Genomic DNA, 25,837 nt, shown 5'->3' with positions numbered 1-25,837 from the left:
TTTCTATATCCTAAATTCATGTTAACAATTACATTAGTTAATGCCATTGCCAATTCATATTGGAATGAAAAATAAGTTGATGTATTTGTTAATGGTGAACTAATTAAGTTTGTCCAGTGGTTTGCTAATGGTGTATTTGTGTAATTAAAGCATTAGTTGGTGGTTACCAAAAGCATAAACTTAAAGTTAATTTCATGCTTGAAGTATTTGCACTTCAGTTAATTCGGGTTAACCCTGATTGTGAAGTGTAACCTTTTTTAAAAATAATTTGATATTTTACCATTCTGTTTAGCTTTGCCTGTACTGTCCGCAGTTTAAAATGTCACAGGCTGTCTAACTCTGACTCTGACTTATTTTAAGCTGAATGAAACACGTGTGTTCATGTCCAGCCATCGGTGTGAATTATGGAGAATGATAGGCTGTGTGCTGAATGACATGCTGTTTCCCAGTTTGTCTCTTGGGGTCCGAAGTTAGCCACCATGTGCTTGGATTACAGCCATAATCTGCTTGTGTAATGTGAAAAATGATGGCGTAACCTCGTAACCTAAAGATAAGCATGGCAGATAAATTAGGAAAGTCTAAACCTGTAGCTGAATTCATAATATTAATACTAATAATAATCGGCATGGTGTAAATGTTAGAAAGGCCAAAACCTGCGCCTAGTTCTTCTCTCATTTCCCACTGCTTTAGTTTCCAGCCAGCGCCAGAAGTCTGTCTGATCTGCTCTCTCGTATAATAGGGCCTTTGGCTGCTTAGCAACACTGAATGCTGATTTGGCCTGACAAGGGGAGGCCCCTCCCTCCCCGGAGAGAGTGCCTCACATGGGTAAGGTAACCAGTTGCTATACAGTAAACTTAGCACAGGAACGCTACAGGGAGCACACGCCCGCGGTGGACCTTGAACTCGTGCGAGGCAGCGCAGGGCGCAAGCATGTTGCAAACACAGCGGTGTGCCTGGCGCTGAGGTGTGTGTGCGTGTGTGTGTGAGCTGTAGTTTGGGATGAGCTGCTGGAACAGAGTTCCCAGGGAAAACAACATTCCTGCCTGGAAAAGGCCACAGTTTATCCCGCATTACTGCAGCACGGCTGGGCCAGGTCGTGCGGAGGAGAGCTGGGAGGAGAAGGGCTTGCGTTCGGAGTGGCGGGATTTCTCTCTCTTAGTGCTTGGCTAAGCGTTAATGGGATTGGGGCTGAAAGTGAGAGTCTTGGCAGGGGAGGGAGAGGGAGAGCTGCGTGTTCAGTGGCTTACTGGAGCTCTGCAGATCTCACTGTCCTTGGACTGTGGAACACTGCCTGCCTGGTAGGTTTCCTTCTGCGTGAGAATGTCAGCTTTCGTACAGGTTAGGAGAACCAGTGATTGAATTGTTATTTGCATACATTCTTGTGTAGGTCTAGATTGTCTTCTTATGGGATGGTTGTCTTTCCTGTAGCACTTATGATTGTTTGAAGCTATATCGATTCAGGTATTTATCATGTGTCTATAACCATGAATTAGGATAGTCATAAAGTAGTTTATTGTACACAGAAGTGTCTTTAAGACTAGCATGTTCACAGTTGATGCTAATTCAGTATTTAGCTATATGTTCTGGTTAGAATAACTGCGTACAATTGCAAATGATGTCTTAGCTGTAAAGCCTTAGCTGTAAACTTTAAATGCACATTTTACAAACTTTAAACATTTTACAAACATTTGATTTTAATTGTGCATCTCCCTCTGTTATACTACACACATTTATGGACTGGCAATTGCTTCTGTGAAAGTGTAGACGATGTTTTGCATGGGTCTATTGCTGGGGTAAACTGCACATAAAAACCTGCTGTGACTCATTTGTTCTTGCTGTCGGTTGTTCAGAAATTCGGGGCACACCAGGGTCCAATGTGTAGCTGGGTTAAGCATTAATTCTGGGTGGATGTTGTTTCTTTAAATGCCTGGCTCTGGGTTGCAGTCGGTCTGTACATGACTAAGCATACTCTCGGTTCCCAAGGAAACCTTTTCAGTCAGCCAGGAGTGATGTGTTGTTGCCGCTTCAGCCCACAGTTCCATCAAACGTCAAATGAATAAAATCTCGCTCTGCGATTATTTATTTGACTTGCTGATTCATTTATTTTGAGGTTATGTTCCCTTTGTGTGGTGCCATGATATTTTTTTAGACTAGAGTTTTGGTGACACATCAGAGGGTCCCCCCCCCCCCCCCCCCCGCTTTCCTCTTGTTTATGAACTTTTTTTATAAATAAACATTTTTGATCTGCTGGTATGTGGCTAAAATAAATGAAACCCAAGTTTGGACATGTATACTGTAGTCTGATTTGAATGACTTAAAATGGAAATTTGACCACAGGCTCGAAAGGGTAGCTAAAATAAAAGTCCTGTACATGCTGTTTTGAGATACGTTTTGTTAGAAGGAGGGAGGTATACTATGCATACTGTAGCCGTATGGTCTGAATCATAGGGAATGAAATGTGACACGGCAAATCCAAAGGACATTTTGTTTTTCAGAAACACACAATAACTATGCTGTTAGAAGCAGGTGAAATTCCCTTGGTATGGTATCGCTTGCCTGGATATAAGATTTTACTCTGGCCACATTTACTGTACTCTAGCTAAGTTAAACTTCCCATGGGCAGTTTTATATGAATTGTGAAAATTTGTTTTTGGGGCCTAGTTTCCAATTGTTCTGAAACGGTTCATTTTTTAAATGTGGGGTAGGGGTTGTTGCCTCTGTGACAGCACTGGAATGTATTGGTAGGGGTTTGATTTAATGTCAGTTTTATTTAATTCTATTTTTTTTAAAAGCCAGATGAAAAGCTTTGGCAACCTAGTAATTATCAATGATTACTGTGCTTATGTTGGATCTTCTGGAGTAGATCCAAGCCCTCCTACCAACATTAAAGTTGTAATTGGTGGCAAATGTGAAAGCTATAGTATTTTCATAACTTGGATTGAAAAAAAATGTCCCCTTAATTCCCCCTCAATGTTTTCATGGCAACAGCACGTAACAGTACAGTAGATATGCTGAAATGATTTGGTTACAATGAAGGGAAAAATGCAGCTCTTGCTGTCTGCTCAAAATTAAGTTATGTTTTTAGGATGATTATTCTGAACTAATTGTTTGCGTGGGTGGCAACAAAGATTGCTGTGAACATTTGGTGCATTGATATGATGACATCGTTCCTTGATTTTCCTTTGTGTTGTTTGACGCTCAGCTCTTAACATATTGACAGAGGCTGTTTTGTAAGCCATCTTATCTGCTGTTATCAGTGGTCGTTTTAACTTTTCTCTCAAAGGAACTTTGCTTCTTATATTTCCAGCTCAGTAGACAGCTAAACCTAAGCTTTAGTGACTGCGCTGGAGTATGGAAAATTCCGGAAGAGCCCTGTTGTGACTCCGCTCCTTTATAACCATCAGGCTAGTAGATAATGTTGTTTAAATGTAGCATCCTTTCACAGGACCCGTGTGAAAAGTTTGATTTTATTTATCAAATTTACTCAAAGGTTGTTCTTTTGTGCTGCTGTATCTTACGCTGTCTTAAGAGCACGGCAACCGTTTTTGTGCTCCATGTTTGAAACATTCCTCCATCTTATTGCACTTGACAGGAGTGCAGCAGAGCGTAGCAAGCTTTTCTTCTAACAATCCAGAATTATGCCGAGTTACCAAGTACCCCGAGGAGACGGTCGTGATTGTAAGGAGAACAGGCACAGCTTTGAGTTCCGAAAAAGGGGGGCATTAATCCACAATGTTTACAGTCAGTGTGAGGAAACTTTTGTGAGACTTTCACATTTTTCCCCTTAATTTGGCTCTGCAGGCATTTTAATATTTTTGGTGGCCTGAGGGAATTTGTGTCTGAGAATAGTGTTGTAATGGTCCTGGTAATGAACTTGAAATGTATTCATTCATTTGTTGCTAATACCGAACTTTTCTCAACACAGGCCTAATCATCCATGCGAGAAAGGTAGAGGATAAATTGGGGTTTGCGGTTCTTGGCACAGTCCAGGTATTTGTGTGCCGATACTCTGCTTGTTATCTGCGGCCACAACAATGCAGTGTTTGTCTAAGGGTGTATGTTAATGGCCCTTATGGCCCAGTCTCCGTTGCAGCGCTAAAGCAAACAGTGGAGCCGTTAGCAGGGTGATGTGGTTCACACAGTGCAGACAGGGCCGTCCCCACTTGACGCTCCTCCTAGCTCGTGCCGAATGAGATGGGGGAGATGGGGGGCCTCCCGGCCCAGTGTGAGGGGCCTGACTGCTCGTGGGGTGGCCCCTGGATGGGTGCTCATTAACTCACATTAGCTATAATAGATTCTGCAGGGCGATGGGGCCATCAGTCTATCTTCATAGGCAGTTCTAGTTTAGACACACTTGCACGCAGCATGCGCACACACACACACACACACACACACACACACACACACACACACACACACACACACACACACACACACGCAATTATATATAAATTATTATTTTTCTCATCCCTTTTGTTGAGGCTTGCTGGATGTACCAGGGCTCTACTGTGACAATATTTTGCACGAAGCATGTGTACTTCTAAGTTGAAACATGTATGAGCACACTAATGCATCCCAGTTGCCATGCTTGTAGAGCCTGTGTGCAGCGCTTAGGGTAGCAGTGCACAGGGCAGCAGTGTCATCTGTACTTCACTCAGCTCCTATCTGTCCATCATCATGAGCTGTAGCAGAAATTGCACCCTCATCCTCTGGTCAGTCACTAATTAATTTTAGTGGTGCTGGTGCAGACAGGCTGCTCCTCTGTGTTTCCTTTGGCCATTAACAATTCAGTACGGTATCACAGTACAGTCAAACTCATTAGTTTAAGCCTAGAGTGAACTGGATACGTAGAACTTGATAGGACTGACTGCAAATGGCTGGATGAAATATTTACACCCAACCTTTCCCTCTTAACGCTGCATGCGTGCTTGGTGTTGCGGCGGTACGGTGTTGCGGTTGTTTGCACGGGGTAAGTCGTGAACAATGTGCTCGCTGTTTTGCCCAAACACAAAGTGCTGAGTTTGGAGTTTTCTCAAAGGCCATTTGTCTCCAGGCAATATTTTTAATACCTATAGCCTGTCAATGGTCTATTTCCAGGTTTCATACGCACTCATGTAATATTTACTCAATGTATTATAAAAATACAATCTTCTGCTTGCAATTTTGTTTAGTTTTTTTCAGTATTTTTAGGCTAATACTGACGTTGACCAGCGGTTTGCCATTGCTTTTAAATTACAGGAAGTTTGGCCGGCCTTCAGCATTTCTACATCTGTGAGGAGGCTGATACCGCTCTCATAGTGGTTTTGGGAGGGGTAATGGTTTTAACAGTGGACTCCTTAAAAATAAAAAAATGAGTAATTTACGGGCAATGGGTCTAGCACAGTAAATTATAGACAACCCACCTCAGGCCATAACCTTGATGAAAAGCGACTCTCACTCAATACTATAAATGTCACTATTTTTCCTCCAGTTTTTTGGGCAGGGGTTTGGCTGGGGGGTTTTTCATTGTGGGATAAATCTTATTAAACTGGGGTGAAACTGACATTGCCACCTTAATGCACAAAGGCTTGCAGCATATTACATTGAGACACAGTAGCATAGTTTCATCTTTACAGATGGAGATATTTTCTCACAAAATGAATATGATAAAATTAGTCATTTTAAAGTGTGGGATCTTGCTCTTAAAATACACTCCCATTTGCTCAGATATTATGTCAGTAACACTATCAATTGGGTTAGTACTCTCGCACCTTGTTAAAACACAAATTCTTGTATTCCTAAAAAGCTTCTTAAAGTGAATATATTCACAAGTTCCATTTTCCTGTTTTAAGAAATCTTGCTTATGTGAATAAGCAATACTGCAATACTGAGTCATTGAATGTCTTGGCTTGTGAGTTTGGCTGGTGAGGAATGATGATGGTAAATGGTTGGCATTTATATCGCGCCTTTATCCAAAGCGCTGTACAATTGATGCTTCTCATTCACCCATTCATATACACACTCACACACCGACGGCGATTGGCTGCCATGCAAGGCACCGACCAGCTCGTCAGGAGCATTTGGGGGTTAGGTGTCTTGCTCAGGGACACTTCGACACAGCCCGGGCGGGGGATCGAACCGGCAACCCTCCGACTGCCAGACAACTGCTCTTACTGCCTGAGTTATGGGCTGCTCATATCCTCTCTGGCACGTTGCACCATCATATCGGCCATAATAAATCAATAAGTTATCTTATTGGCCAATACTGATACCACCCTAACCCTGTGTATCTGTGACAAAATAAGTTTAGTGAGTGACATTCTGTGGATCCCGCTGTCAGTAATAGCTTGTCATCTGGAGACTCACAAAACTGCAGTCAGTATAAAATGGTGCTTGAAAATCTTTACTTTATTTATTTATTTATTTATTTATTTTTTTTGCTGCTATAAAATTCCTTTAAGATGTATTTTGTTCTAGATTACATTTTTGGCCTTGCACACAGCCAGTGTCCTTGTTTCCCGGAACACTGTTTCGCATCATAAGTCCAGAGGGACAGGTCTTGGGCCCCCTGGTAGTTTTGAGTTCCAGCCTGTTCCTGGGTTTTAGCCATACTGTACTGTACATGACCGGAAACATGACCAACTCTTCCCTTTTTGAATAGTAGTTATCATGACACAGGAAATTATTCATTTGATCAATTTGTCATACATTTTTAAAAGATGTGCTTTACAATAGCCTAGTGTAGAATGTTTAGTCATGCATTATGATTCACAGTGAAGTCCAATTCAGCTGGAACAATGTTGACCATTATAGGCCACATGCTGCTATTACCTGCAGTGGATCTAAGAACAGCACTATTCCTGAAAGCAAATGATATACAGCACAGTCCAGCTCTTAGCTTTGAGAGCCAGATCAAGTGCGCTTGTGTCTCAAGTATTAGCCTCAGTGTTCATTTCCTGGATATTTGTTTTATATAGATGGATAGAAGTATAACTCACATGTCACTCAGGGTGGAAGGCCTGGTGATGGTATTGCTCTCTTAATGCATTTTTGTTTTTTTCAGATTGCATTCTTGGCGTTGCTGAAGATGGAATGAAAAAAGATGGGTTGTACCTTCATCGATGAGCATGCTCAAAATGCGTAAGTGAAGACCACTGAAGCGATGCAGTACTAGGGCCTCCGTGCATGTCAGAAGCCCTCGTACCCTAAAGTAATTTTTTGAAAATAAAATAAATAAAAACCGTCATAAGCTACCTGGAAGGTGGTCGGCCGATCATCAGACGAAAATGAGCGTACGCAAAGCGACCGCGCAGAACCGCGTTCGGCCCAAGAGTGCCGGGGGCTCGGCTCGAGGGATGCACCTCCAGCTGGCCTCGGGGGACCAGAACGGCAACCAGGTGGCCTCCTCTCCGGACCGCACCGGGAGCTGCAGCAGCGACAAGGCCTCCTCTCCGGACTCCGCCAGGAGCTGCAGCAGCCTCAGCAGCAGTAGCCGAGAGAGCCCAGCCGACGTGGAGATGCTGGACTGCTGCCTGGGCAAGGAGGCGGTCTCCGAGGGCTTCCAGACGCACAGCGCACTCCCCAATGAGCGCCTCGGCCCTGCCCCTTTTCAGGGCTTGGGCCGCGGCCAGGACCAGGGCGTTGGGCGCCTGGAGTCGGACAGGAAACCCGCATCCCTGTACCTGGACCCCAAGCCTGACAACTGGAACGAGAACCTGGCCTTGGTGATGACCAGCCTTGAAGAAGATGGCCGCCGCGGTGTAGGCAGCGACCGTAGCTCGGACGCCTCCCCCGACTCCACTGAGAGCGAGGGCGGCCATGTCCAACCTGGCGTCCCGTCCCCCCGGGAGGAGGATGATGGTCGAGCGTCGTCCACGTCCATCAGCTCCGGGGAGATGGTGCTGAGGAAGAACAGCTTCACCCTGACCGACTCTGGGAGCGGGAACCTGCTGAGTGCCTCTTTCCTGGGCGAGTCCAGCGGCCCCTCTTTAGCGCCCTCCGAGCTCGGGACGTCCTCCATCGTGCTGCCTGACGTTTGCGAAGGCCTGCAGGAGAAGGAGTGCCAGACTGGCGCCACAGACGAGGACATCGATTCCCAGCAAGGCAGGATTACCGTTTCCCATCGACGTACCGGAGAGGACACGTACTTAGCCTCGGACGAAAGTCCATTAGGCCTGCCGTCTGAAACGGAGTTAAAAGATGCAGCTCTTATCCTCCCTGAGCGAGAGTGCTCTTCGCCCGCTCCGCTGTGCAGAACCTACATCGAGTCTGAGCCGCCGCAGTGCAGCTCCGGCCCCTGCACTCCTGTGGAGGGCAGGACCTTCCTCATCCTGGGCTCGGAGGACTCGGACACGAGCTGCAGCGCACAGACCTCCACCCCAGTGCAGGGTTCCAGCAGCAACAGCACTTTCTGCCTTCCGTCCCTGTCCGAGTCTCCGTTCCAGGGTAACCGAGGCGACGTGGGCAGCCCTGCCGGTCGCGCTCGGAAGGGGCCGCCGCGTTCGTCTGTCCCGCCATCGCCTGCGCTCTCCAGGACCCCCGCCGTCTCCAGGACCCCCGCCGTCGCCAGGACCCCCGCGAACAAACACGTAAGAGCTGATGTGAAGAGGTTCCCACCGCCAGACCCGAAGAACGGCAGGTCGAAAGTCACGTCACGGCCAACCACCTCGCTCAGAGCGTCCAACTCTCCTCGGGTCACGCCCACCCCCAGTAAACCCTCCCTAGCCAATCAGAACTCCCCTGCTGGGCCGGCAGTCCAGAGGAAGGGGGAAGCGGGCCAGGGGAATAGAAGGCGAGGGTCGTCCTTTACCCAAAGCAGCGGGGTAATTCAGAAGCAGAGACCACGCAGGGTTTCTGAGTGTGACGCTGCTTTGAGGCTAAAACAGCACAGGGACCTCTCAGTCCCTCCACGGAACCAAACGCCCACCAGGGAGGACTATTCCGTCAATAACGTGACTTTCGTTGCCGGCCCCATCCCACCTGAGCAGGGGCGTCAGAAGGAGACTGTTCAGGGGAACGGCACGACTCGACCCTCCAAGTCAGATCCCAGGGAGAATGAGACCCCAGCGAAACGGAATCAGGAACTCAGTTCTGTTGTAAGTAAATTGGTTTGTCTATATTTTGATTGCCGTGCTTTAAATGACCTTTGCTCTCGTCTTATCTTATGTAGAGGGATTTGTATTACCTAGTTTTACAATGCTGATAACTTGCGTGTGACTGGGCATATAAAGTTAACTTTGAGTGTGTTTCATTTTGTCAGTTAGTTACTTTCTCCACTTTGAAAGTGAAGTTTTAATTTCAAATGTCAAGTCTGGGTATTTAATGCTTAAGCTTTATTGCTTTATTGCTTTGTTTGCTTCATGCACCTTTTCTGTATGATTTTTTTTAGCATTGCTAATCATGGTAAAATCCAAAAAACTGGAGTCTTGCATTTTGATGTAGAGCATGAAGAACTTTCTGGGTTTAATTTATACACAGCACTAATGCCATATATTGAGGTGATCCTCAAGTGGCTACATAGCCTTTTAAACTTTTAAAACTATTTTTAAACTTAAACTTTAAAATATTTTTTTAATACGTTTTTGAGCTCAACATGTATGACTATCTTAAAACTAAAATGTGAAAACTAGTACATAAATTTGCAGAGTACAATGTTGTTTAAACAAACAGCGGAAAGAAGGTGTTGATTTTATGAAGAATACATTTTTGCTTGCATAATTGGGGAGATAGGGGGTTGGGGGGGGGTGGCTTAATACAAAAAGAAAACATTTAATACTTTCCCCTCCTGTTTAATTGCTCCTTTGAAAGTTTGAGGAAGATGACGGCAGCATGTTCGCCGCCCACAAATACACTCCATGTGCGCAGAGTGTTTATAGAAGAGGGGAAAAAAAAAATTTGGCTGGAACAGCCAGTATCCCGAGGGGAATGTAGTACAATAGCAAGTCGGTTGAGAGCTTGCGTGCAGTTCTCCCTCCCGCCCGTGTTCTCCGGCTCTGTTATGGCCAACACCATGCTCAGTTTGGGGAATGTGGGCTTGCGAGCGCTGCTGTGGGACTCTGTGAGTGAACAGGACTACTGCTTTCAGTCCATCGCAGAGGCGGCGCCGCCGGATTCGGGCAAAAGCAAACTTGGACTGAGGCCATCCCCCGCCAGAGCGAGAGGCGCCCCATCCTCCTCCCAAACTCTGACTGTGAACCTTAGACTGCCACCTCCTGTCTCCAAACCGAGCTCTTCCAGCAAAGATGGCCGCACCTCTGGCAGCATGTCTGCTTCAAGGACCAAGAATCCCCCGGCTGCGGGTGAGTACGCGCCCTCCAGCCGTTCCTCCGTACGCCTCTGACTCTCCGCCTCTGTGCTGCAGTCCCTGCTGAAAAACAGGCGTTTTCCATCCGCAAAGGAGCCTCCGAACACACTTAGTTTTCTTTCTTTTCTTTTTTTTCCCCCACAGAACTTTGAGATTGCACTCTTAACTCTCCTGCCTCTTACAGCTTTTTAACCTTTTTTGTTTATTTTTAAAACGTGTCTGCAGTTGAGTGTTTGGTTTGGTTTTGGCGGTTGTTGTTTATACTGTTCTGGCTCCGGTGACTGGAGTCTCTGCAGCAGAGAAAGCGATTGCTGCAGTGGAGGGAAAAAAAATCCTCCGCTCTTAAAGACCTCTACCTTCCAGCAGGCACCGGGTCCTGACGCTGTCCGTGTGCACGAACGGCGGGGAGGAATCCCGCTTTTACAGCTGTGTCAGGGCAGAGCAGCGCAGCTGTACGGAAATAGCCGGAGCTTTAGACGCTGCTGCAGCGAACTGGGGGAGATATGCTCAGCGGGGAAAATGAGTCTCGGCGCAGTGCTAGGTTACGTAACAGATACTTCTGTTACCGGGCATGTACTAATGCAGCGCAGATCGCTCCGTTCTCGCGAGGTGCACATTTTCAGCATGTCGAAGTATTTAATCTTTCCCGAATTACTGTTTAAAACGGTTCGGTACTCATCCCACGAGCTGCCATCAGGATCAAACTTAGTTTTTACGCTGGCCCCGGCACTCAGCCGCAGTGTAATGAACGGACGGCTTTATTTTTTTTCCCCCACATTAAATTACCTTTACAAAGAGCCACTTGTTTCAGGGAAATTGAAACCAATGTGCGTTGGCTGTGAGAGGAGCTGGAACTCTAGGACTGAAAGGTTAGGGCACAGAGCCGCAGCACTCTAAATAGCAGCCTCATCTCCAAAGCTCTCTGCCTGTTGCAAGTGCCCTTTCACCCCTAACCTTTGCCCTACTGGATCTGATTTGCTCTTCAGCTGGAGTGGCCCCTGCCTGCTGTCCTTCTCAGAAAGCCCAGGGCCCTGTTCTCACAAGCGTGCTCCTGTTTCCTTCCTTTTTTTGTGAAGAATTGTTCAAAGCTGCTTAATTCACATGGGCTAATCTTGCTTTCACCACACCCACTGAGTCAGCTATGCATTGGTTTGCTTTGCTTTGCGCAGAACGATTTGAGAGAGGCAGGTTTGAGTCTGTGTCAGAGGAAAATGTGTTAACCTGAAAATGGTATACAAATGGTATAGGAATCCATACCAGACTGCCTGAACGCACAGCTTTGAAGGTGTATGTTTTTTGTTGTTTATCCATTTTAAGTGGTGGCTGAATAACGAATACTCATACTTCAGCATGGGCGGGCTGTGCTTTTATCCGTGTTGGTTCCAGGTTCCTGCAGGCACTTTGTCAGGTGCTGTAATTAAGAGTGAGAAGCGGGCAGGTTTCCACCGTCTGAATCGTGATCCCGGACAGACCTGTTACCCTGCAGTGCCGGCTCCCACCATGAGGTGGCGTGTGCGTTCAAAGGGCTCGCTAATCTCCGTACCGCAGCCTTCCTCTCCCTGAGGAGCGAAGCCCATGTCGCAGACTCTGCAGTGGACATGTCGCAGACTCTGTGTGTCCTTCCTTCACGCACCCCCACAACCCCCTCCCGCCCCCCGGGGTTTCACTAATAACCCCCCTCTTTCTGCACCGCCTGTCCGCATGAAGAGGGACTTATCACGCCAGGGCTCCTAATGGGAAATTGAGTGTGGTAATGGAAAAAGCAGGAAAAAGGATGTTGTTAAAGGCTGCCGCAGCAATTCACCACACAAGCACAATGACTCTCCCCTAATGGGTCTGTGTCTGTGTCCTCAGGTTTCACAAACCAGTCCAGTGTTGTGTTTTTTTTTTTTTTTTTTAACTATACCTGGCACCGGCCTTAATGTGTTTGGAATGCGTTATAAATTATTTGGATTTAACGGGATTATCCTCTCACCCATGGTAGATTATCACCAGTCATCGAGAAAAGCCTGATCAAAACTGAAAACCGTTCCAGTTTAGGAGCTTTGAATGTGATTTCCCTTGTTTTTCATGCAGGTGTGCTTAACTAGTTTTTCCACACCCCAGCTCTGTGCTGGTGGAGCGGTCCTGCAGAAGTGCCGTGTTTGTACACAGCACTCGCAGGGCTCTGAACCTTTATATTTAACGTGCATCGGCGTTGAAGACGCAGCTGAAATGATATATCCAGTAACCCGTAAATTCGAGTTTGCAGCCCATTTAATTTGCATAGCATTAACTGTAAATGCTCAATTTGCTATGCAGCAAAGCCTCAAACTGTTCCTGTCCTGCTCTTGTAGGCTCCTGTTTTTTTTTCACCCGGCAGATGTAAAAACTTTCTGATGAACCTCTGTTCCAATCAAAACATAGCTCGTCTAACGTCAGCGAATTGCAGGCCAGAGTCCAGATGCTGTGGTGACGGAGATCCTCCAACAGGAAATTGCCTCTGTGTTCACATCGCACCTCTGGTGTTTCTACAGCTGTTCTATGGGGAGGATATGGAGGGTGGGGGCCGTCTCCCGAACCTAGTGAAGGAACATCCTTCACCCTCCATGACCGTGATCTCGTTCCTGCCTGCACCTCTCTAATGGCTGTGGGGAATCTGTTGCTTCTGCAGTTGACAGGTTCCTCAGTGGGAATGGGAGCGGTGTGAATCGGAGCATGCCCAGTCCTGTAGGCTCACAGTGTTGTTTTGAGAATATTCCTGGCATGTCCTAATGCTGCATCTGTGTGTTTACATTCATCAGCCTCCCCTTCACCCTGCAGCGATGAGCTGACGGGAGCGTTCGGCGCTGGGGAATGCAGGTTTCGGACGTGTCCACTGCCGGACCCGTTTGTGACGTTGTCGTGTCCTGCAGGTAATCCCAAAATGAGACTGACGGAGCGGCCGTCTGTCACCGCCCCCGGCACCAAGCCCAGCGCAGGCCCGGGATTGGCTGGGCCGCGTCCCCCGGGCGTGTCCAGACTGCCTGTGAAGTCTCAGGACCACAGCGAGCCGGGCGTGGCCGCAGGCAGCACACCAGGTGGGATTAACCGCGGTGCAGGTGTCCTGTCCATAACGTCATTTTATCTGTGTTTGTTCCAGGAACTTTCTCTGGTGCTGTAATTTTAGAGAGTGCGGGCAGGTTTCCGCCGTCTGAATCTGAATCTTTGTCGTGTATTGTGGATGCGATTTGTGGTGGAATCGCAACCCAACCCTGAACCCCCAGGCAGGAGCGTGTTGTACGTGATGGCGACTCTGGATCAGGTTTAGCATAATCTCGTGTTGGATTCTCACCAAAAGCTTTTTGCCGCGTCGTGTCCCAGGTATGAAACTAACAGCGCTGAAGTTTGTCAGGTGGGCGTTCCCTTCTTGTGTCAATCATTTTGAGGATCAGAGGCTATGCACTTAGGATTGCATTAGCTTTCTATACAGCGTTAAATATTTAAAAAATTCAAATAAACCTAACTTTAATATACAAAATGGAGCCTTTCAGAGAATAACATAAATTAAGGTGTGTGTGGTTCATAGAGGGCACTTTCCCCTTCTGACACTGAGCCACAGTGACTCCCGCCTCTTGGCGCTCTTCTCCCACTGGGCGTTTGAGTCTCTGGTGAAGCAGGCCTGTCCAGTTCTGCTGTGTGTTAATTCCCTCCTGTCTTCACACATGGTAACCTCTAGTGTTGTGTTCTGCTGAAATACCAGCACTCTCCGTGTGCCACTCTGGGGCTGCGGTGACTCGACGCGTCAGTTCAAAGGTCACAGCCAGCTAATGTGAGCAGAGATTATCCTGTGCGCTCGACCTACATTTCAAGCGAAATTGATTTCGCCGAACTGTGCTTGGAATTAAATACCGTCCCCTGCTCTTTAATCTTTTTTAAACCCGTTTTTCCAATTTATTTCATTTTTTTTCCCCCCTCTTTCGGAGAGCTTTTGATGTTGTGTAATTATGCATCAGTGTAATTCTAGCAGAAATAAAATGCCAAAATGAGCCACTTGGATGTTTTATGCCCTTTCTTTTACAGTATACTATCCAGTGAAATGCATGCAATTTGAGCTTAAATTCATTTCAATGAGGAGTATGAGCATAAAGTCTAAAAGCAGTCACGCTGCTAAAGGATGTTAGTTATACATTTGTAATATTCTAGGAAGCTTAGAGTGAAGGTTTGTTGGAATATTTGGGAATAATTACACAACATCTTCATTCTTTTTGGTCTGCTTGAGAGTAAGCCTCTTAGCCATATCCAAAGCCAGATGGCTTATGTCAAAACCTGGGGGTGTGGGTGAGAGCTAATTCATTCAGCTAATTACATTTCTCACTTCAAAAACGGTCGCAGTACCAATAGGGTACTGTGCTCTGACTAGGCCTCAGTCAGTACTTGTTAAATTTTTTTCCCGAGAATATTTGGGCTCTGAGGGTGCTGGCCTCAGAAATGCACTTGTTTCTGAAGGAGCCCTTGGCACAATGGACCTCTTTCTTCCAGCATCTTTGGTGGTGCGCCGCTCTCCCATTGGCCGAGACGCGGGCTGCCTTTGTGCTGGTTCCCCCACGCGCGCGGATGGCTGGGAGGCTGGGAGGGTGGGATCGTTCCACTCCGCTTCACTAAGTGGAGGCAGAGAGGGGGAGCGCGCAGGAATATGGCCGTGGTACCCTCGTAGCCGTTTTGTTTTTGTTTAGTTTTTTTTTTCCGCCCCGCGACCTCCACGTTCTCCCGATGTCCGCTCCTGGAGGACTGCGGAGCTGCACCTCCACAGAGTTTTCAGCTCTGCTCTTCATCAACTCCACCCTGACTCCCCACGCCAGCCCTGGCTCACACTGCGACCTCACTCTGCTCACATGCCTGCTCATCGGCTCCTACCGCTTCTGTATCATTCCTTTGTTAGCCGCTTTTAATGGGAACGCCAGAGTCCAGCTGTGGAAATGTAAGTTTGGGGGGGGAAATTAAAAATTGTGTTTGTATATTAAATACAAATGCGTCCGGTTCAACGCATTTCAGGATTGTGGAGTGTGCCCTTCGTTAGCAGTTTGCTTGCAGTCGTTGTTAATAGCGAGCTCAGATGCTCCATTCATGCACTCCATAACATCCTTCCCTGCGCTGTGATTCTTCAGACCCATTCCTGCGCGCTCCGTAGTCCTGTTTGGGGGCATTACTCACGTTTATGGTTCTTTAGGAATCTGTGGGGAGGTTTTGGCCGCCCGTTCGGCTGAGTTATGCTCGTTATAAAGCGTCAGTGTGTAAGACCGTGAGGGAACATGTGAGCTGCTTGCTTACACCAGTGGCTTTTGTGTGCAGTGAAATTATTCCCCAAGTACCGGGGCCTCCGAAGGCTTCAATCTGCCATGTAAACATGTAGTGATGATTGATTTCAAACACAACCGCGATTGAAGGTGTGCAACTCAAATGCGAATTGATCGTCAATGTGCTAGTTTTTTATTTATTTCATCTCTTTGAATTTAATTATACAGTACATCTTGTTTTGAATTCCCGTTGCTTGAATAAAATTGGATTTTCCACATTTGTGCATGCGTACCGCACCATTACATTAAGTTTTCCAGCCGCAGGTTTAATCTTCTCTGCAGCATATCCGATGAGATTTGTTCCCTCATCCACCATAATGAATTTCTGAACAGCCCGATTCTCCACTCTTTAGTGTTATTTGTTAATTTGCGTGAAATTGATCCGGTGTTCTCCATCGACAGCCTCCGTTCCCGCTGCGTGTAAGCCTGACGCTAAGCCTGCTCGGCCTGCCTCGTCCGGGGGACCGGCTGCTCGCCTGGCAGGGAAGCCCCCCCTCACCAAGGCTGGAGGGGTCCGCAGCGTGGTCCCGTCTCCCCAGCGGAAGCCCCAGACTGCAGGTAAGGAGCCTCACGTCGGCCAATGGCTGTGCACTTCTTTCTGTTTGACCCCTGGAGCTACATTCCACAGCACAGGGGAAAATCCATACCACACGTGACCCACTTCTCCATTGCTGTGTAAGGGTATTGTGTGAGTGAACTGTATGAATTATACATCATGTATATGCAGTCTTCAGAGGACAGTGTTGCTTCTTACCTGAGGTGGTTCTTTTTTTTCTTTACCCTACAAATAGATTTCAGGTAGAATCCAGGGAAATAACGGTCTTGTTTCCCCGTCCTGCCTTATAAATCATGTAATTTCTTTCTGAATCCCATCCAGACCGGCCACTAGTGTTACCATTTCATAATATTTACAGAAGTTGACTCGTTCCCTCGTTAATCGCGCTTCATGAAATACTCCCAGTTGTGCACTTTGCTTCTCGTGTATTGTTGAGTGGAGATTGAAACTAGGCTAAATGGTCCCCAACAGTGTTTGCTCGTCCAAAAAATAATTTCAAATATATAAACATTTGTTTGTTTGCACAATGTTTAATAAGGCTTTAGAGTTATGGCTGTGTCTGATTTTTCCTGTGTGTACAGTATCCCAGTACAGCATATGTGAATCCATTTAACATGCACTGTTTATTCTGTAGCATAGTATCCGATGGCTGTACAATCCTGCTTAATTACAGCATTGTGGTTGGAATTGAATGTTTTCTGGTCTCCAAACACTCCAATGCCATTTGTTTTGGAGTGAGCCACGCACTTGGCCTCATATGGCATGTTTGTTTATTAAAAACGATGATCGAGGGCCCCATTTGTCTTTTGCTGCCGTAAATATTATGCAAATGTGTGGCGTAATGTGGTGCCAAATCGGAGTTCACTGCGATTCTAGTTTTTATCAGTTGTACACGTTCTTTGTGCACAGAGGTTTAGTATCAACATTGACATTAGTTGTTTGCCTGTGGACGTCCTTTTAAGTATAGCGCTTGTGGCGCCGCTAACTGGAAACAAAGAACAGACAGAGTAATAAAGGAAAACGAGAGCCTTTGGAAATATAAATAACCCTGTCCACACTCTGTAGTGGTGGCGTGTGTAGGGTTTGTGTGGGGAGGGGGAGGGGGGTGGAGGGAGGAAGGAGGAAGGAGGAAGACTGGCTATAGGAATATTTTCAAATGAAGCACAACTCTCTGCTTAGCTAAACATTTAGCCCGGCACTGTTAATGCCGCTGCTTCTGGCACCTGAACCCAAACAGAGCGGCGTGGAATGTAGTCCTGCTTGCTCACGCATTACAGTTAATCACGTATGTCACAGGTCTCCGGTCGTACAACTTTGGCTTGTTTTGCCTTGATATTCCACATCTACGGTGATATTCCACATCTACTGTGTTCATTTTTACATGTCTCTTACTCTTATTTCTTAATGTCATTTTTTATAGAATTTGCAGAATATGGGTGTTCTATTGACAACTTTGCATTTTGCTGTTTTAATCTTATTTTAATCGATTGATAGAGTGATACCAATATTATAGGCCTGCTGTCACTTTGTCTGTTACATTGAAACTACAAATTAATAACCAGCTATTGAATGACAATGATTTCTCACTGAGAAACATTAATGTGGTTTGGCTCCAGCCATAAATGCACCCTAACAGCCTAAGTGTTAAATGGCTATTCTTTGGTGGATAATGAAATAAAATTTGATCAGGTCCTTCTTGGGTTTGCCTTTACACATTGACGTTGATTAAATTAAACCCACCCCTCACCCTGATTGGTCACTCAGTGCAGGCTGATCAAATGGCCTTTGTATCTGTCAACATCTTTTACCCCCTCTGCCTAACCTGTATAGCATTCAGATGGTGCGATCTGAGTTTAAGCAAGCTAAGCTCCCCTTGCTCCAGTAAACAGTGGTGTTTTGGTACGCGACATTGTCCCCTCGCTGGGAATAGACTGCCATCCCAAAACATGGAATCTCTCCTCTTTCCGTTTGTGGTGCCAGGACTCAAGAATGCAGCTTTCCCGGGTCAGGCTCCCCCAAAGACTGCAGCAAACCCGCTGCAGAGGTCCGGTTCTGGAAGGTTCCAGCGCCCATCCACGGCTCCCCAAGGTACCGTACGCAAGTCTGAGTGCGCATACAGGAAGTGAACATGTTTATTTGATTGTGGTTTGCGATGTGGATCTTCTCCAGTTTTCAGAGGTCTTCCTTACTGAGTCAAGCTCGGGTTCTGCAGTGTAATGGCTGTCTGACCATAATGCCACCCGGCTGGTTTAGTTCCTTGGTGCCGTTTTATCCTCTGGCCGGCGTTCACTCGAGCCTCTTCCTCCCTGTAAACAAAGCAGGCCCTGGATGAGCCGTCTGCCCTCAATTACAACTGTCAGTGGAGGGCAGACATTTTGCTTCCTTCTATTGCCTTCCTCATGCTGAAACTGACGTGAATGACCAGAGGTGGAATGTCCAGACGTCCAGAAAAAAGTCCTGCCATGTGCTTCTTCCACCCATTAACTCATCCAGCTGATTTTACTAATTAGTTCTGCCGCCTAGCTGAAGAACTATGCTAATTAGAAAATGATGGTGATTGTAGCAAAATACTGGTGAGGACTTTTACTTTCTGGACCTGGATTTTCTACGTGTAAATTCCCCATCCCTCCCTACCTGCCTGTGAACCTTAATTGTTGTCTTTGTGATTTACGTAGTGTTTCGGTATTTTTAGTTGGCTAGGTAAGCAGTATTTGGATAGTTAAGTTTGGTCACTTTTGCTTTGTTGTTTGTTTATTTGTTGATTTTAAAAATAATAATAATAAAATAGGCCCTGGTCCTTATCTTTGTTGTACGGGTAGCAATTGAAATTGTACTTCCCTCTAGCGTCTTTCAGCACACTTAGCCCTGGTTATGGGTATGCACTTTGTTGTACGTCGCCGTGGAGAAGAGCGTCTGCCAAATGCCAATAATGTAATGTAATGTTATGTAAATGACAAAATGTCGCAGGTGATTGATTCGAGTGTGTGCTCTCGGTGGTCATAGACACAGGGGAAATGGAGGTGATGTCGGTGATCGATGGGCATGGTATCACACGGATTCCACGGTGTGTGAGGGAGTGCAGCATACTGCCCGCATCTGTCAGCGCCTGTAGTGCTGAGGCGCAGTGTGGGCGGGGCTGTACACCCTGTGCTCTCTGAGCCCGGCTCATGGCGGTTACGCGGTGTGGTCTGCCCAGAAACGCCCCCTCAGCGCTGTGAGCCTGCCGCAGTGGCCAGGGCTGTTTCTCACTGCCTCGACAGGGACGCCGCTCACTGCAGCCCCACTGGAGTACGACTGCAGCCCCACTGCAGCCCCACTGGAGTACGACTGCAGCCCGAGGGGCTTTCAGTCTTCCCTCTTATACCAGTTTATCAGTCATCACTGTGAGCTATGGGTTACATATTCCCTCTTTTCAGTCATTACTGTGAGCTGTGGATCGGGTACATATTCCCTCTTATAACGCTTTCATCAGTCATTGCTGCGAGTTATGGATTGGGTTCACACTGCTACCGTCAGTGGAACGTGATACCGCAGCACTCCTACAGATGCACGTTGTGAAATGGAACTGCTCCCGGCAAAACACGTCATTTCTAATTGGCCTATTGTAGCACTACTTGGTCTATTGTAAGGCTTACATGGAGAGTAATTGACCTCTTTTTTATGCTTCTGTGCTTGGAGGGTAAATCATGCTTTAATATTAAGGTATCTTGTTGAGTAATCTGCTCTCGTAGTGAGTAATCTGGAATAATCTCACTACTTGTATACGGATAAAAAACTCTTGGCACAAATCACTAAGATGAAGCTTGAGTGATCCGTTTAATCTTTTTAAAAGTGTAGATGGTTCCCTTTTGAGGTCATTGGTAATGGAATTTGGTCTGTATCTTTGAGATATTAATGAGTGCTTTTGGAGTCTGCTATTTCTCATCTTGCTCCACATAGTACTTCAGCGGGAAAATGTAAAAAATGTGAGAAATTATATGGTCAATTATTTTGAAAACACACTATCACACACTGTATATCGAGTCGAGTGTATTTGACATTAACTATTGGTGTTTAGGCCACTGCAATAGACATACACAAGTAGTGGTACTAATGGATTTCATATGTGCATTTGAATATTTAATTTTGAGAGCTAGTGCAAAATGCACTCTCCTGGTCTATTAGTGTTGTGGAACTAGCTAAATTGCTGTGCATGCAAACATGCTTTTTACAAGTGGAAGTGGTCTCCGCTTTGGCATTTTATGTTCCTGCCTTCATGCTAATGTACGTAAAGCATTGAAGACATTCATTTGGAGAGGAATACCATGATCAAAGCTTTTGTGATTTGGTTGGGCTGTACCGGATGCGACCAGCGGGGGGCGGATGTTCTCATTGGCCAATGTGTGTAGCTGTACACACCCCCTGCCGTTAAAGCACTTTTCCTGAATGCTTGAAAAGAGCTGAACCAAGGAGTGCGCTTAAACCCAGGAGGACTGCAGAAAGGGCCTACTGTCATTCAGCTGAAATGGCATGTTATTTTCACTTGGCTGTTTGGACAGAATCGTCAGGGCACCTTGGTAAACAGCCATTTGTTATACTTTTAGTGCAGTTCTATTTATGCCACATTATTCAACTTCCATTTTTCCCCAAGCTTACACTCTAATCCTAAAGCACAGAAAATATGTCTGGGACATGCATAATCACCCAGCATTTGTAGGTAGTTTAATGGATTTATAATGGATAAATTAATATCCTCCTGAGACTCAGCAAAAAAAAAAAAAAAAAAAATTTTGTCTTGGATGACAACTGTTTCAGTGAAAATATATATATATATTTTTATTTTTATTTTTATGTCCCTTGTATTTTAGGTTTCAGTATAGCGGAAATTACACTCAGTGAGGACTTGATTGGGTATTCCTTAGACTTATTGGTCTTCTGCTGCTGTCGCCTATCCTAGGTTTGACGCATTGTGTGTTGAGATGCTCTTCTGCATACCGCTGTTGTAATGTTGGTATTTGCATTACTGTCACCTCCTGTCAGCTTTGACCAGTCTGACCTCTCTATCCAAAGTTAGGGTTAGGGTCAGTCTCCTCTGACCTCTCATTAACAAGGTGTTTCTGCCTGCAGAACTGCTGTTCACTGGATGCGTTTTGTTTTTCGCACCATTCTCTGGCATTCTTCAACTCTAGAGATTGTTGTGTGTGAAAATCCCATCTGCATGCTTTCATGAATTTAGTTACTGCCACATTATTGGCTGATTTAAATGTTTCCATTATCAATCTGGTGTACAGGTCTGCCTAACAGTGATACTGAGTGTATAGTTCTTGTGATTTAAGAACAGGCACTTGTGAAGTGAATTGCTGGATCTTAGGATCTTATTTACTTTGACACGTTGCATTCATGTTCGCTCAGGAGGATTCCTGTTTGTCACAAAGATCAATCTCACTAACGCTCTTCGTTTTCTGCTCTGGTGCCTGTGTCTCTCTGTCACCGCTGGGCTTATTCACAGCACTCTCAGTGCTTTGTGGGAAGCAGTTACTAGGACATAGCTGTTGATTGGTCATTTTTCATTGGTTGGTGCTTGAGTACTCATTTTCCATTGGCTGGTGGCAGTCCTAATTAGCCCGGCTCATGAAATCAATGCTAAACACTGGTATACGGGTGAAAACAGTCATGCTCCAATCTCCTCACTGTTCATCAGGGTAATTCTCTTCAGGCATCTTCTTCACATCTCATAATCTGCACTCTTTAGCCAGTGTGCGAATTTAAACACAAATGGTGACGAACCCATTCATAGTTCATTTTATCCTGAGCTTTTCTAGCCAGCCTGCTATCAGCAGTGTACATGATTATTTCTCTTAATAGCCTGATACTTTGGATATCAGTGTCTGCACACAGTGTAGCTTAATTATTTTATCATCGTCTAAATCCTTCAATTTGATCTAAAACGTCAATTTCTAAAAAAATAAATCCTCCGTTTCATGATTGTTTTTCACTTTTTTCTGTAAATGCTTCATGATGGGGCTGGCATATGTGCTGTTGCTCTAAAGAGGGGGTTGCTTTCTGTCCGAGGCTGTCAGACTCTCCAGCCCAGCTGAATTCTGCACACTTTGGCGTTTCTCTTTTAGAATGGCTATTTTAAAAGCACTCCCTGCGATTGGGTCCCTCGCCTGGGACTTCCCGACGCACAAAGTTTCACAGCCCAGACTTCTCCACATGTGCTTCCTGTGGACATAATTGCGCCAAAGACATAATTATGTCCCAGGGGGCGGAGGTTTCCAGCAGCCTGCTGGTGTCATGGCTGTGGCTCATGGAGGCGGTCTGTAGTCTCTCTGCATTCTGGACTCAGCCACAGAGGATCCAGGAGAGACTTTTTTTTATTTATTTTATTTTTTTAGGCATTGATGTCAAGGTTCATAGGGACCTCGTTCTGTGATTTCTCTTACCAGGCGTGTGTGTGTAGTGTGTAGGGTGTGAGCATTTTCAGCAAAACACTAAAATATTAATTCGTCAAATTCTACTTTGTATTCTGTGTTTTTATTTCAGCAGTACATATCAATACAGGACCGTGAATAAGTGGATATAGCATTGCTGTACTGCTACATATGAGGGTAATAAGAGAGGGGATGGTAAATGACTGGCTGTTCCTGTTAGCCACGTTAGCGCGGCCTGTGTGCTAGGCCTCCGTATGGCGGGAGCGTGACCGCGGCTTTGGGTCGCCTTTCTCTCAACTTCGGCGCCATTCTGCCTTCTTCACCGAGAGCAGTGCATCTAACATTCTGCACCCCCTCCTGCACGCGACCGTTGGTTCATTCGGATCCGTCTCACGCAAGCCATTTTGTGAAACCACGTCGCTCATAAATATTCAGCACCCGTCTCCCTCCTCCCTCTCTTTTTCTCTCTTCCTCAAAGGCATTCATGTGCTTTAATTCACCCCTCCGCTCCAGAGCCTTTCTCTGAACTGATGAGAGGACACAACATCTGTTCTGGGGGGAACAATGTGATCCGTGGCACAGCAGTAGGTGTGTTATGGCTGCCTTTCGCTCCGTATTATCAGAGATAACCTTGTCATGAACCGCCGCTGCCTCTCTCTCTCTCCCTCCCTCCCTCCCTCCCTCGCAGAGATGTAGAGCGAGCGAGCGGTCCTAGCGACAGGCCCCGCCCCCCCCCCCCCCGGTCTCCTCTCGCTGCCCCACCCCCCTCCCTCTCTCCTGCATCCCCCTCAGTGTGCCGTGGGCTCAGAGATGCTGTGGAGCTTTGTCTGGGTGTGTGAGTGTCCGTACAGCCGCGTCGACCGTTCGGATTAGCCTCCACCCCCCTGGAACATCTGTCCAGACCCGTCCCGCCCGAGAAGTCCCCCTCGAACGACAGCCGCACATTTTCACCACCGCGGAGGAGAGCTGCCAGGGTGAAGCGGAGGGTAGGGGAGGGGGAGCGTTGTTTTTGTCACGAACCGCTGTTCATTTTCTCGCTCTCGCTGTTCCCTCATTGGATTCCGAGCCGGCTGGTACCACGTTGCTCTTGGCATGCGGTAGCTGTCCAGGAAGGCGCCTTTTTGAGTTTTACGGTTGAGGTGAGCATCGGGTGGTGTAGGGGGGGGGCGGCGTCCCAGTTGCTAAAGCGTTTCCGAAATGTTATGGTCCCCGAAATTCTCGCTGTCCAACATCCACGTGAGGCTGACGGCGAAGGGCTTGCTCCGGAATCTTCAGCTGCTGTCGGGATGCAAGAAGAGTACGGTGGTGTTCCACGCAGGTCAGTCTGGAGAATACCCGTCTGATTTCACCCTCTCTGTGCTGTTAGTGTTCATCACCGTTGGTAAGGGTCTGAAATCCGTGTGGTTAAACCTTGAGCGGTTTCTCATCGCCCTTCGACAGACACGCCGAGTCCTTGCGTGGAAGGCTCATTTGCATATCGTAAAATTGGAATTGAATTTTTTTTAAATTAGGTGAAGATTATATTGTACCTGACAGAACATTAAATTTCCCCCAGAAATGTAATTGTATGTTTTTTTTTCTTTTCTTTGTTTTTTTTTTTCCCTCCTCGCTCTCTCCCGTCTGCCTGGTGTAGCTGTTTACCATGTTTGTACTCCATCTTAAAGCTCTAGAAACCTACTTTCCTGCTCAGAGTGTGAAATGTAGGTTAGTCAGGCGTTAGTCGCTGGGTTGAGGCAAGGATGCTCACTCTTGTGAGAGCATCGTTCTGACAGGAAAATTCCCACAGACCTTTATCTGCATCAAGGGCTGTTTTTACAAATGCTTTCCTGTGGCTAGTTATTTTTAGACCGTAAGATGGAGAAGAACACAGCTTGCCTTGAACTCCATTACGAGCATGGTGGTACTTCATCTCACTGTAGCACTTTAATCCAAACTCTAGGTTTAGAGGAACATTTGGGTTTGAGGTAAAAGGTTAAATGTTAATTTAATAAATGTTGCAGAATAACTGGCTGATTATGAATGTTATTTAACCAGAATAACCATTTGTGTACTGAAATACAATTGGAATAATGGTATTATAATGTATTATTTGGAACGAGTGTTAAAGCAGGCTGAATTGGAATTTGACTTTCTTGTTGACAGGAATATCACATGGAGATAATTTACTGTTCACCTGTACACCTTTTTGCTGAAGAGCAGAAAGATTTCAGTTAGCTATGATGTAATCTGAAACCCACAAATATTAGGCGTAAATGTTTTCAGTCTGTTATGATGGGAATTAGGTGTGTCAGTGGAGCTGGCCTGTATAGACATTTGTAATTTAAGCATCAGATTAAATTAGGAAGAGGCATGTTCATTGGCTGGCAATTAAAATGCTCAATAACCACCACCTTACATTTGTCCGTGTTTTCTGTCGATGTTGTTACTTAGTTGGGTTCTAGATAGAAAGGTTTAATACTTGCAAAAAGTTTGTTTGCCAAGCGTGGCCCATGGTTTGCGGTTTGCTAGTTGAAATTGCCAAAGCAAACCAGAAAACATTGAGTTTGATCTGTCCTTGATTATTATTTGAACTTCAGGTCTATCGGTCACCTCTGTTGTAACATGTAATTTTTTCATGAGGCTAGAATACGAGACGTTCATTTCACACCGAGTATTTCCGCGAAATAATTCTTTGTCATATCTTGAAAGAAAAATGAAGGCTTCCAGATCAATCGCATTAAGTACCAGACAAGATGCTTGCTGTGGTGCTGCATTTTTCTTAGATGTGAGTTGTTGTTTTTTTTTTAAGTGTAATGCGCGAGTCATTACTTCTAAAAACAATAAATACTACTTGGACCAGGGCTGTTAGTAATGTTTCTTGTTATCATGGGGAAATGGTGGCAGCAGCCTTGAAGTTGTTCCAGTACTGGAGGTGCGCTGGGAGATGTATTGTTTGTGACGTCCGGCGGGTGCTATATTGAGGGTCAGGGAGCGCATGCATCCTTCCTGCCCTGACCCTGGGGGTCTCATTCCCCGCCCCTCAGAGAGGCTGTGTCATATCCATCCAGCCCTGACCCTGGGGGTCTCATTCCCCGCCCCTCAGAGAGGCTGTGTGTCTACGGTTAGGGCCTGTCAGACGTGACCGTGCACAGGATCGTGGTGGAATCGGATAGCTGATTTACCCTCGTATGTTGTGCTTTGGTTGCTGGTGTTGGTGTAATCTGATCTCTCGGAGTCAATCATCCATAGCATACCATGGAAATGGTACATGGGGTTTGTTGGTGTGGCCATT

The 25,837-nt window shown here is 46.2% G+C and overlaps 1 protein-coding gene across 6 annotated transcripts in view; it reads left to right on the top strand.

The window, feature by feature from the left end:
• The window catches only part of mtus1a (microtubule associated tumor suppressor 1a), a 54,416-nt gene that overhangs the window by 6,524 nt on the left and 22,055 nt on the right, over window positions 1–25,837 (top strand). For 3 of the 6 annotated variants that reach the window (XM_061252543.1, XM_061252540.1, XM_061252541.1), the window contains 5 exons: window positions 7,043–9,074; window positions 10,064–10,277; window positions 13,177–13,341; window positions 16,000–16,155; window positions 18,134–18,241. In XM_061252543.1, coding sequence (XP_061108527.1) covers window positions 7,266–9,074; window positions 10,064–10,277; window positions 13,177–13,341; window positions 16,000–16,155; window positions 18,134–18,241 — 2,452 coding nt within the window. In that variant the 5' untranslated portion in view covers window positions 7,043–7,265. Of the gene's footprint in view, window positions 1–1,170; window positions 1,299–7,042; window positions 9,075–10,063; window positions 10,278–13,176; window positions 13,342–15,999; window positions 16,156–18,133; window positions 18,242–23,373; window positions 23,885–25,837 lie in introns of those variants that run through there. The other 3 variants (XM_061252545.1, XM_061252544.1, XM_061252542.1) reach the window with 2 other exon arrangements.

The sequence above is a fragment of the Conger conger genome, chromosome 8 (genome assembly GCF_963514075.1).
Source record: "Conger conger chromosome 8, fConCon1.1, whole genome shotgun sequence".
NCBI classification, from domain to species: domain Eukaryota; kingdom Metazoa; phylum Chordata; class Actinopteri; order Anguilliformes; family Congridae; genus Conger; species Conger conger.
This window is presented reverse-complemented; position numbering and strand designations above follow the sequence as displayed.